The sequence below is a fragment of the Musa acuminata genome, chromosome BXJ2-6, assembly GCF_036884655.1.
Source record: "Musa acuminata AAA Group cultivar baxijiao chromosome BXJ2-6, Cavendish_Baxijiao_AAA, whole genome shotgun sequence".
Classification (NCBI taxonomy): Eukaryota; Viridiplantae; Streptophyta; class Magnoliopsida; order Zingiberales; family Musaceae; genus Musa; species Musa acuminata.
The window spans coordinates 2,711,156-2,724,009 of record NC_088343.1 but is presented as its reverse complement, the minus strand read 5'-3'; the positions used below and the strand labels follow the sequence as shown (position 1 = coordinate 2,724,009).

General features: G+C 38.2%; 2 protein-coding genes across 3 annotated transcripts; both read left to right on the top strand.

The window, feature by feature from the left end:
• The first annotated feature begins 3,568 nt into the window (after window positions 1-3,568).
• LOC135614248 (probable nucleoredoxin 1-1) lies at window positions 3,569-7,825 on the top strand. Of its 2 annotated transcripts, none has more exons than XM_065111397.1 (6): window positions 3,569-3,704; window positions 4,720-4,839; window positions 5,334-5,813; window positions 5,907-6,401; window positions 6,477-6,935; window positions 7,011-7,825. In XM_065111397.1, the coding sequence occupies exons 2-6, from the start codon at window positions 4,753-4,755 to the stop codon at window positions 7,707-7,709; spliced, it is 2,220 nt and encodes a 739-aa protein (XP_064967469.1). In that variant the 5' UTR covers window positions 3,569-3,704; window positions 4,720-4,752; the 3' UTR covers window positions 7,710-7,825. The 2 variants fall into 2 exon arrangements, with proteins under 2 accessions (XP_064967469.1, XP_064967470.1); XM_065111398.1 differs by lacking the exon at window positions 3,569-3,704 and adding an exon at window positions 3,956-4,079.
• A 2,320-nt stretch (window positions 7,826-10,145) lies between these two features.
• On the top strand, window positions 10,146-12,506 carry LOC135614251 (uncharacterized). The gene is made up of 4 exons (XM_065111406.1): window positions 10,146-10,301; window positions 11,090-11,263; window positions 11,370-11,512; window positions 11,615-12,506. The coding sequence occupies exons 3-4, from the start codon at window positions 11,447-11,449 to the stop codon at window positions 12,200-12,202; spliced, it is 654 nt and encodes a 217-aa protein (XP_064967478.1). The 5' UTR covers window positions 10,146-10,301; window positions 11,090-11,263; window positions 11,370-11,446; the 3' UTR covers window positions 12,203-12,506.
• Window positions 12,507-12,854: the final 348 nt, after the last annotated feature.

Sequence of the window (12,854 nt, the reverse complement as noted above, 5' to 3'; positions counted from 1 at the left end):
CAGCTAAGTCCATGACAGATGGTATCAGAGACAAGCAAGCTGGGAAGAATGCGGAGCACACAAAGGTTGGGATGGCTGAGTTTGAGCTACGACTCAATGTTGACAACAACACTTGATGGTGTTACAAGCAAGCGATGCGCTTGGTAAAGGATGAGACCATGCAAGGTGGAATGAGTTGTTCAATGACCGAAATAGTTGTGCATAGCTCACAGAGGTGAGGGGAATTGCTAACTCGAAGAATTTGGTACTCATGCAAGGGCTTGTATGCGGACGATGGAATGTTCGTGGCCATCACAAGACGACCGAAACTCAGTGCCATAGAGCATTGAAACTTTATCTTTGGCAGGTGAAGGATACGTCCGCAGGAGGCTGAAGTGTGCAGCGAGTTCAGCATGTTGCTAGGTCTTGAGTGACGCAGCGGGGGCTGTATTAACATGGAGTTGCAATCTAGCAAGTGCGTTTGCAGGAGGCAGAACAATGCGCAGTTTGTTCAGCAAATCAGAGTAGTTCAAGGGGATGGTGGTCTCCGAATCGAAGAGAGATTTTGCTCCAATGGGATAGATATCCAGGAGGGATAAATCCCAACTTTCTAGAGGGAGGATCATATGCAACAGACCGCACATGTTGAGGAGTACCTCAACAAATAACAACTCCACGAAGCTCAATGGACCGAGCGAGTGGCGAGGAGTCATCGCATGATCTCGCTTGAGAGAATGCATTGGTGGATGCATTACGAGATCAAGTGGGGGAGCAACCCAAAGCAACACAAATGAAGGCATACTTGGAGTCGATATAGAGATCAAACTCAAGGGAGGGCTGACCCGTGAAATGGTGGGCCTGAGGGCCACCATCAACTCAATGCAAAAACGAGGAATGGAGCAATTTGGGTGTAACTTAGCGAAGTACCCAAGCCGTATAAAGTGAGCCAACATAGAAGATGGAACATGGAGCGGAGGCATAAAGCTTTCCTTGGACAGAGGTCAAGGACATGAACTTTTGCAAAGACAAGAGCAGGATCATGTTGTTCCATGGGTCCTTCATTCTAATAGGGCGGACTCATCTTGTATTGTGCCAAAGACAAAGGGAGCTTTTGGGCACATGCACCTTATCTCATTTTTTATCTTTGTATTCGATTGCAGATGGACCCTTTGATTGGCGAGATGATTCAACACTAGCACATTTTTCGCTGTCCCAGTAGCGATGGCCACTCGTTTTGGCGTCATGAATGGGATAAGCATGGCACGTGTTCCATGTCCAGGTTCGATTAAGTTTCTTACTTCACAGCAACCCTCAACCTCAAGAAAACAGTTGATATTCTCTCTTATCTAAAGGTGGAAGGTATTTTTCCTAATAACCGCAAGTATAAAAAGAATCATATCTTCGGTATCCTCATAAGGGAAATAGGGTATAAACTAGCAATCTAGTGCAACACAAAATCGAGGAAGCAGCAGCTGTATCAGGTTCATATCTGTGTCAACAAATTAGGAAAGCAATTTATCAACGGTAAAATTTCTATTAAAAGAAAATGTACTTCCCCTGAGATTGTATTTCCTGGCTTCCCAATTTTCTGATATATCAAATAGAAGAAATCATGGTTGAGCTAATTTGAATACTTCTGGTTAAACCAATGTATGTGTTATTAATGTTCCTTGGTATAGAAGAACATACAGTTCAATGTTTTTTTTTTTTCATAAACAAGTCTAAAGTGTTCTTCAGAAAAAGGTTTTCATGTGTTTGATGTTCATAGCGGATAGTGGTTTTTTATCTGTTGACATTGTGATTCATGGATTACCTAGCATGATGTTGATGCGGAAGGAAGTCCATCCTACATTACTTCCTGCCCTCCAAAATCATGGATAATAACTAACATATGATGCTGTGTGATTCATTCAGTCGATACTTTTAAGGCTGTTTTTCTGTTTAGCATTATTCAGGTTTTCATTTTGTCTTAAGCTTGCAATATATCTTAAGTTCCATACTCCGAGTGATATCAAGCATCCTGATGAGACCACAATTGATATCAAGCATGATCTGTTCATAATATAAATTATGGCAAATGATTGTAATAACTTGTTATGACTTGATTTCATATTCTGATCATCGTGTTTCTCTGTTTGAACTGCAGGGGTGGTTGAATGTAGTGAAGTTTCATAATGCAACCAGATGATAGTATTGACCAAGATATGCAATTTCATATCGTACCGAAGTTTCGACGTTCGCTCGATACGGTACGATACTGTATACCGAGCGGTATACAGTATATACATATATATATATATATATACATATATATATACATATATATATATATATACATATATATATAAATGTGTATATATATATGTATGTATGTATATATATATATGTATATATATACATATATATACACATACATACATATATATATATACATATATATATATACATAATATATGTATATATATATATACATTTATATATATATGTATATTGACTAATATTATTTTAATATTAAATATTAGTAATAAGTAATTTGATTGGTATGATCTACTGTTTAATCTTTTATGCATCAAAAGGTAACATAAATTTTGGAAAGTACAAAAGTTCTAGATTTGATATTAAAGAATAATTTTGATATATTCCCATCCAATCAAACAAAATTTTTTGATGAGTCTTAAAATTTTTATTAATTTTGATACTGATATACATATCTCTTTTGTTTGTAAGGTAAAAATGAAGAATTCTATAATTCAAATATTTTCTATCTAGATTTTTATGGGTATTAATAAGATATCCTTTTTTTTTAGTGTGTATGAGTCCTTACTATTCCCATAATTTATATAATAATATGATAAAAGATTATAGTGTTTTTAAAATTTTTCTTTTTGAGTCATCGATAAGATCATTATTTTAAAATTTTCATTCATGTAATGGATTAATTGGTTTTTTTATATTTTATATGAATACAATTTTATTGATTCTTTATTTTGAACAGTATAATGTTGACTGACTCTATTTCATCATTTTTTTTCTTACTATTCGAGATCATTTGGTTTGAGATAAATTATATTGATAATGATCTTTTGAACCGGTTTTTTCGTTCACTTGACACAGTATTCACGTTCTTCTCATCAGCTTGCACGCACGTCACTTCCACATGAAAGATGTTAAAGACATGAGATTAAATTTTTTGTGGATCTTTTGGGCACTCACTTGTTTAAACCAACCCTAGCTATTGATCTCAAAAGGAGAGAAGCACTAGCTTGAGAAACCATATTTAATAGAGGTAGGATTTGTAACGCCAGCCAATCAACATCTAAGCTTGTATTACATCCAAACGTAGTACTCAAACGAAAGCAACCGATGGAAGAAGAAGACGCCAGCCAATCAACATCTAAGCTTGTATTACATCCAGTACTCAAACGAAAGCAACCGATGGAAGAAGAAGACTTCAGTCAAAGCTACTCTTTCCTAAATGCTGTTAAGATACGGAGGATTATACTGTTTTATTGCGAAGATTTTTATAACGCTGTACGAGATGATTTATCCTCAGGGCCACTAAAGGCTGCCAATGGTAACGTAGGTAGGTCTGTGGGTAATAATGGGTGGTAACCGTTCTGCAAACAAGCCTTATATATGAGCTCTATAACAATTACCTCGCCCGTTCTGATAGCAGCCGTGGAGGAACGAAACAAGTCGACGCGTTATTCTTCCGCCCTTTAGAGGTACGCCGATCTCTCTCTTCACTTCCTTCTTGTAGTTTCCTTGTGGGAATTCTGGATTCTGGCGGAGAAACGTTGCAATTTGTTGTTATTTTTGTTGTCGATCCCCTGTTCTCTTTTAGGGGATGAAATTTGCGCCATTGGATTTGGATTCCCTGTCAATTGCGTTCTTTTCGTTCTTTCTCGAGTTTGGTTTATCAGATTTGGATTCCGGTCTCTCATCAATTTTTTCTACCAATCTTTTACCTGACCAGAACAGCTATGCTAATTAGAGAGGCAGCATAGGGCACAATTCATTTCCTTGCATTAGGGGTTTATATTGTAGTCAAGCCTGGCTTCTTCAAGAGGATTGATCAAAGATCAAGCTTTGTGTCAAAGGTTTGATCAAACCATCAAATTCTAGTTTGGAATAGACCTTACTGTAACTCGAGAACCAGAACAATGAGATAAAGATTGACTATGCATTAAATATGATGATTGGATATTTTCACCATTCATTGTTCCCATTTAAACGGGTAAAAGATATCACTTTGTCAGTTGTTGGGAGTATGAGATAATTTTTTCAATTACTATTGAGAGAATATAATACTCATCTCCGGAGAAATATCTCTTCATCCGCTATCGTATACCATCGGGTTTTCAATGTATGCTTATATTAGTTGACGATTATATATGCGATTGAGATATATTGTATATAATCGATATATAATTTTATTTATTAAATAAAAATTATTATTGTTTATAATGGTTCATAAATTTGTATTTGACATATGAGTTTCAAGCATATTTGATTTATTATCATATCATATGAAAATATAAATATGTAATATATATTATTTTATATTTATTTTCAGATCAACCTACTTGAATAAAGGAAACATTTTTTAGCACGGCCAAGAAACTTTAGTTCATAAATTATATTATTGTAAGTACATGAATTTTAAATTTAATGAAATTTTTTCCTCTGTAATTATGGATTTCAAGTGATGATTTATTTATGATAATTGGCTTGTGACAGAAGAAGAGAAGGATTTAGCCACAGAGAGAAGAAATGGCAGCGGAGAAGTGGCATTACAATGTGGTGTCGCTGCTCTCCGGAACGGAGAGGGACTTTCTCATCCGTAACAATGGCGAGAAGGTACTCGAAAGTCTTCCGTCAATTACTAATAATTGTTGAGCTTCATGCTTACCTTAGAAAGTTAGGATCTTGTGAGACTTGCCTATCAATCTATTGCTACAGAAACTTAGAAACTTGTCGAATTTGCCTATCAATCTAAGCTAGCCTCGATTTAGTAGATTTTGTTCGAAGCAACAACTAGTCTTCCATGCTCGTCGGACAGTCTTTGTTTGCCTTTGAGATCTCCACCATGTCAAATGGATGCTCTGTCTAAGTCAAGAGCAGAGAGAGAGCATTTTTTGATCCGTGGTAAGGGACATAAAGCAATAGGATGCATCAAAGCCTGACGGGTTGAGTTTTGGATGAGAGATTAAGAGAGACGTAGGAGGGAAGGAAAAGGAGGAGGATAAGATGAGGCGAACTGCATATTGCTAAAATGCTAATCTTTCCCTATTTGAAGTATGGAAAATGCATGGCAACTTTAGTTTCTCACTGACAAGCTGTGATTTGTTCAGGTAGCCATCAGCAGTCTTGACGGGAAAAAGTTTGGTCTCTTCTTGTCGGACATCTGTTACGAAAGAATCGTCACTGATGATCTGATCAAAGTATACAATCAGCTGTCCTCGGAGGGCCGCGATTTCGAGATTGTCTTCGTGTCATGTGATTCATGCATGGAGACCTTCAATAGGTACTTCTCAGATATGCCATGGTTGGCAGTCCCATTTGCGGACTCCGACACACGCGAAAGGCTACATGATCATTTCGGCAGTTTCGAGGAGTATTATCCCGCTCAGCTTGTCATCTATGATGCCGCTATTGGCATGGTCGTTAACGAAGAAGGTCTCCGAGCTGTGGCAAAATATGGTGTAAACGGGTATCCATTTACTGTTAACAGGTTCTACGAGTTGGAGGCGGCTGCTAAGAAGGAACAGAGTCTTCGAAGTCTGTTGGTTTCGCCGTCCCGGGACTACTTGATCTCCAATGATGGATCCAAGGTAATCGATGATCTCCTTGTAGGAAGAGAATTAAACTACATTCTTGATCCACCAGCTTACTACCACCATCTAATCTATGCTAAATTGAAGCAGGTTGCCGTGTCGGATCTCGAAGGAAAGATTGTGGCTTTTTACTTCTGGTTTAATATTCCTGATAAATACGGCGGTCCCCATAAGTTGACTCTGGTGCTGGCTGAAATCTATAGGAAGCTTAAGGAAGCCGGGGAGAGCTTCGAAGTTGTGCTGGTGCCATTAGATGATAATAAATCATCCTATGAACAAGGCCTGGCAAGCATGCCATGGCTCGCGATTCCTTTCGAAGACGAGGGTTGTGAGAAGCTTGTCCGCTACTTTGAGCTCTGGCCCTTCCATTTACCAACCGTGCTTGTGATTGGTGCCGATGGGAAGATTATGCTTAAAAATTACGATAGGCTCATCTCCAAGTATGGAGTTTTAGCATGGGAAGCATTCCCGTTCTCTAAGGAGCAACTGGATTTATTGCCAGAGAAGGCAAAGGCTGCACAAACACTGGAATCTCTTCTTGTTGCTGGGGACCTCGATTATGTCATTGTGAAAGAAGGCTTGAAGGTAATGAATTGAGCATATAGTGAATCCACAGCTTGGTATTGTCAATGGCTAAGCCCTCATCATTGTGTTTGACAGGTTCCAGTGAAGGAGCTTGTTGGCAAGACCATCCTCTTCTTCTTTGCAATGAGTGATTCGTTTCATTGCCAGAAATTTCTTCCCAAGCTGATCGAGGCATATCACAAGATCAAGCGCATGGACAGTGCTTTCGAGGTGATCTTCGTCCCTATGGGCTATATGGATTCGGGTGCTTTCGAGTTCTTCTTACGCATGCCTTGGTTGGCGGTGCCGGTGGATGATGAGAGAATAAGATCTTTGGAGAACACTTTAGAAGCTCATTACGTCAACACCCTGGTTGTCGTTGGTCCTACAGGTCAAACGATCACAGAGAACGCCGCAACTTCGTTGAAGATGTATGGAGCTGATGCCTACCTGTTCAGTGAAGAGAGGATCAAGGAGGTAGAGATGGCACAGACACTGGAATCTCTTCTTGTTGTTGGGGACCTCGATTATGTTATTGGGAAAGAAGGGTTGAAGGTAATGAATCGATCATATAATGAATCCACAAATGGGCATTGTCAATGGCTAATCTCTTATCATTGTGCTTCACAGGTTCCGGTGAAGGAGCTTGTTGGCAAGACCATCCTCCTCTTCTTCTCCATTCGCATGTCCGGTAAATGTCGTGGATTTCTTCCCTATCTGATCGAGGAATATCACAAGATCAAGCGCAAGGACAGTGCTTTCGAGGTGGTCAACATCTCGATGGACAAGGATCAGGATTCCTTTGAGGAGTTCTTCTCCGGCATGCCTTGGTTGTCGCTGCCGTTCGGTGATGAGAGGAAGAAATCTTTGAAATGTACTTTCCAAGTCAATATCCTCTACCCCTCCTTGGTTGCCATTGGTCCTACAGGTCGAACTAGCACAAGGAACGCCATGCATTCGTTGGCGACCCATGGAGCCGATGCCTACCCGTTCAGCGAAGAGAGGATCAAGGAGTTGGACCAGAAGATAGACGAGATGGCAAAAGGATGGCCTGAGAAGAGGAAGCATGAGCAACACAAGCATGGGAAGTTGGAGTGGAGCTGCCTGCACGGCCTGTATAGGTGTGGTGACTGCCACAAGATTGGAAGTGGATGGTGCTACTTGTGCTCCATGTGCAGTTTCGGTCTCCACCCCAAATGTGCACTGAAGGAGGAGAAGAAGGAAGAGGAAGAACATGATGAAGGATCTGAGTGTGATGGAGAGGTTTACAACGATTTCGAAGATTCTGAAAATTCCGAAGATTCCGAAGATTATGAAGATTCTGAATAAGAATATGTAATGCAATGGTGTTTATGTTTTGATGGGAAGAGCTTTCGATCGATGCAATGAAAGTAGCGGCATTATGACAGTCATATCAGTAAAAATCTGACGAAAATCTTTTCTTATTTGCTCCATATGATCAATCAAGCTTCATAATAACAACACCAATTCAACAAACATATTTGAGCCACAAAGACCAAAGAATAAGAATGTATAATTCATGGCAACAAAGACGAGAAAAAATCAACAGTGCTACCGTAAGTACGTATCTGTAATGATTGCTCTTCTCTTCCACCAGTATGCAGAGTATAAGAAAAAGTGTATGGTGTATCCTCTCGTCTCTTCCCGATTGGATATAGCTACAATGTGTAAATATATTCATACGTGATGCGGTGCACTCATAAGGTGTTAATGCAATGCACTCAAAACTGGACCGGTCATGTAGTCATGTTTGTTTGTTTTAATGTACTACAAAGTGCAATGCACTCAGAAGACATACTAACGGATGATCTACCAAAGTAAATGCACAAGATAATTAATTTACTTGTCCAATGAGAAGTATTTAAATTGACACATGATCTCAATTGTTTTGGATGTCATGATTCCTTCTATTTGATATATCAGAAAATTGGAAAGCGAGGAAATACAATCTCAAGGGAAGTACATTTTCTTTTAATAGAAATTTTATAGTTGATAAATTGCTTTCCTAATTTGTTGACGTAGATATGAACCTGATACAGCTGCTGCTTCCCTAATTTTTTGTTGCACTGGATTATTGGTTTATACCATATGTCCCTTCTGAGGATACCGAAGATACGATTCTTTTCATACATGCGGTTATTAGGAAAAATACCTTCCGCTTTTAGACAAGAGAGAATATCAACTTTTTTCTTGAGGTTGAGGGCTGCTGTGAAGTAAGAAACTTGATCGAACCTAGATAAGGAACATGTGCCGTGCTTATCCCATTCATGTTGCCAGAACGAGTGGCCATCGCTCCTGGGACAGCGAAAACTGTGCCAGTGTTGAATCATCTCGGCAATCAAAGGGTCCATCTGCAATCGAAGACAAAGATAAAAAAAAATGATGAACGACTCACACTCTCATTTTGCAAGGTACCTTTACGATAGAGTAGTCTGTGTCAGAGCCGAACATACCTTACGTCGGTTGTATTTAGAAACTGACGACATATTCTTGTCACAAGATGGAAACATTCCATTGCGAAGAGCGGGCCAAAGGCCATGGATGGCAAAAAAAATTTCCGGATACCCCGTACTCATAGGACAGCAACGGTTGGCGTTGCAAAATGATCCGGGCCACTAGATGCTTCAAATCAAACGATCAATATAGAGAAGAACAACAAGATAGAAAAAAAAATTAGACTTACATAAAGAACCAAGTGAAAATAATCATAAGTGGACGCAGCAACGGTGGAGAAATTAGCAAGAAAGCAGTGGTGGAGAAAACCAGCTAATTAATATTGTCTGACTTTTTATTCATATTGTCAATTTTGAACTGGATGCCTGTTAGTTCTTCGATGTATCTAGCATGAATGACATCTTTTTTTATCTTAATATGTGCATCCTGAATGATCCAGATTAGATGGTATCTTTTGGTCATTAATTTTGATTTTCAGTGCTATAATGATCGTCTATCATAAATATCATTCTTTATTTGCTTGTGTATAAGCCTAGCTACTTTATCGTGGATGTAACTTTTTGTTCAGAGTAGCATACTGTTAGCAACTAGCTTCATCAACTTGGACTCCTTTCAAGTCCTTGGATTCCCATGAGGAGGGTGTTGAAAATATTCATTGGTTTTGGTGGAAAAAAATCATTAGTTGATTGACTCAATGCCTTTACCATAAAATCACTTGTCAGTTTATATCTGCTCCTTTAAACTAGTTGATTAAGAATAAAACAAAGAAAGAGAAAAACTATTCTATATTGGATTCAGTGATAATCTTCTTTTTGTGTTGAAAGGCAAAATTAATGTAGTGATCGGAAGTGATTTTTAGTTTTTGTTCAAACCGATAAATGAAAAGTTATATGCCACTTATTGAAGCTTCTCTAATGGGATATTATGATTATCCTGCCTACTGGCTAAGGTTTCTGATTAGATACAGGTTATTATGAAGAAGTCTGGTAGGTGTCCTTTTTGCCTTTAAATGATGATTCAAGTTTTACCAAGCTATCTTTATAAGCACAAAAGTCTAATTAACCTGAAATCTCTGAGAAATTAGTCAGTGAATTGGAAGTATTATGTCATAAATTTCTTGGTAGTTGTCTTTTAACTAATATATAATATGCTAGATTGAGATTCCATAATAAGTATCTAGGTGATGTTTGTTTGATTTGATGAACCCTAGCATTTTTAAAAGTTGAGTCAAATGACGTTGAACATTCTTTCTTAGTTTCTTGTTTTTGACTTGATAGTTCTATACTTGTTCTTTCATGACAACATGAATATTCGAAGTAGCTTTTTAACTTTTCTAAGTATTTTGCAGAAGGATGAAAACTCTAGTATTGAGGATTATTTTGGGGATGAAGTACTAAAAGTGCGAGCTTGTGGGATGTCATTTATTACACTTGGAATAAATATCCGGTTAGTTAATCTTTTTAACTTGTGACATCAGGAAATGTTGCTTTATTTTTTGTGGTGTTTAGTTTTAGAGCATAGCTTCTTAGTGTCAACCACAACAAGAATCATGTGATGTTATAGGAAATTCGGTTTTCATGGTTTCAACCTTCTACAAAAGTAGATATGTTCTAGAATAACCAAATATCGTAAATGACTCCCTTAAATTCTTAGCATCATAATTGATCCTAAATTTCTTCTGACAACGTGTTGGCATCAATATTGTTGTATGTAAATTTCTTGGGACAGAAGATTGACATATTATGTATTGCATTTAGCTCACTTGTAAATCTAGCATTGTTCCTGATATAAAGCACAGTATGTAACAAGCAGGTAGGTAATTTCATAGTTTAAAGGAAGATCCCACAATTGAGGTGCTTTCTTGAGTGCACAATTTCACATCGGCATGCTTCTTGATAACTATGTTTAGTAAATTGTTTACAGATATCTAGGATCAGAGATCCTCATAGATTGATTTTGTTTTTATCAAGTAAAATATTTAATATATGAAGATTTAAAACAATCATTATGTACTTCAATAAAAGATTTATTAGTTGCATGGAGTGGGACATGCATGTTCTAGTTACGTTGGCTTGAGTCTGTACTTGACTTGATCCATCCTTGGGAACTATTTTATCATATTTCTACTGATTGCAGTTCCATTTGTGTATTTGTCAATTATTTTTGTCCCTTCCCTATGATTTGTAATTTTTGATTTGTTGATGTGCCTTAACTTGCGACGGCTGCTATTACAGCGAATGTCAAAATCAATCAAAATGGTTTCTAAAGGTGTGATGAAGGAACACCTTCTGCTTGTTGCAAACAGCATGACTTGCACTGGAAAACTTATCGGTTTCAACACTGGTGGTTATAAGGCGCTCTTTCGTTCTTTCAAAGTTGAAGTACCATTTACTGAAGCCACTTTATTTGTAAGTGCATGTCTGAATATTTAAGCTCTTCTTTGTTCATTTACATCAAGTGTGCTTTTTAATTTTGTCTGATAATAACATTAGAATGTTTCTATTCTTCTTGCAGACACCAATGAAATGCTTTGAAAGAGCTGCTGAGAAGCGTCAGGTTGATTCATTAGCCAGTGTGGTTTCATCCTGTTCATGGGGCAAAAATGTGGCTATTGGGACTGGTGCACACCATTCCAGATTCTTTGGGATAAGAAACAGGTTCCATTTTCCATTCACCCAATACCATGTACCCATGACTTTATTGAAATATTTGTACATATAATGAATGAGAGTTAATTTACCTTATTTCTGCTGTGACAGATGGCAATGAACAAAGATATTGGAAAAGGAGTCTATGACTTTCTGGAGTTATCAAGGGAGACATCCAGTGGAGAAGCAACTGGCAGATATCTAGCAGATGTTGATGAAATGGCAGAAGAAAATGGAATTTGTCTATCACCTGACCTCGATGGATGTATGACTTTTGATGATGTTGAGTACAACTTTCAGAAAAGGATTGGCCTGGTAAATGGAAAATCTGGCGAGTCTAGCTGGGAAGTGGATCCAGTTTCGGTCAAGTCAGGTAACCGGGAGGGATGGGGAGATAAAGAATCAACTCATGTGGACAACTGTGAATCCCCAGCAACCAAACATAATGTTTGGTCTAGTTGGGATTCCATCCAAGTGAAACAAAAGACTGTTGAATCTGAGAATCTGGCAGGTGATACTGTACCTGGTGAAGATATGGATGCACAGAAACATTCTGGCACAGCAGATGAGTCTGTTGCATGGGGGAAATGGACGGCAGACGGGAACTCAACTGCCTGGGACAAATTGTCTCACAGGAATTGTTGGAATGAGGCAAGCAAGACCAAGGTGGATTTGAAACATGGTGATGAGAGAGATTAGTTGAGAAAGAGGTGAACAGGAGAAGGGAAGGGAAACATAGGTTCAACAGCCACAACCTAAGTTCCTCAACTTGTTTTCCAATAGGCTTGGCTAATGAAAGGATACACTACATCTGTTATGTATTAAAGCATCAGTAACTTACCTGGCATTGACATTTGAAAAGCACCCACAACTGCTCTAAATAAGTCATCAATAACTTATCTGATGGGCTTTTCTGAAAAGGAAGCATAAGTGTTCTAAACAAGGTTTAAACTAGAACAATTTAAATGTATCTCTAAAGGCTTAAATTTATTTATTGGTCTCATCTGCTGCAGTGTACATATGGTGGTGGGTATTGTTCGTACTACAGTGACAGAAATAGTAAAGAGCCCCATTACAAATGACTTTAAACCAAATGAAGCCCAAACTAAACTTAAACAAATTGCACAAAATCCAGTATCAAAACCTTTAAGCTAGTAGATAAGAAAATTTAATAAACTCTTGGGTGGATCAGCAGGCCTTGATGTTTCATCGATGGCTATCAGAGACTGGCTAATGCTTCCACCTTCCCTATTGGTTATGCATACCTTCATGCAGCAGATCAGAGGTGTTTAATCTCACATCATCTAGACGTCTGAGCCCTAACCCAGGGACTTTGGATGCTGCTGTTAGT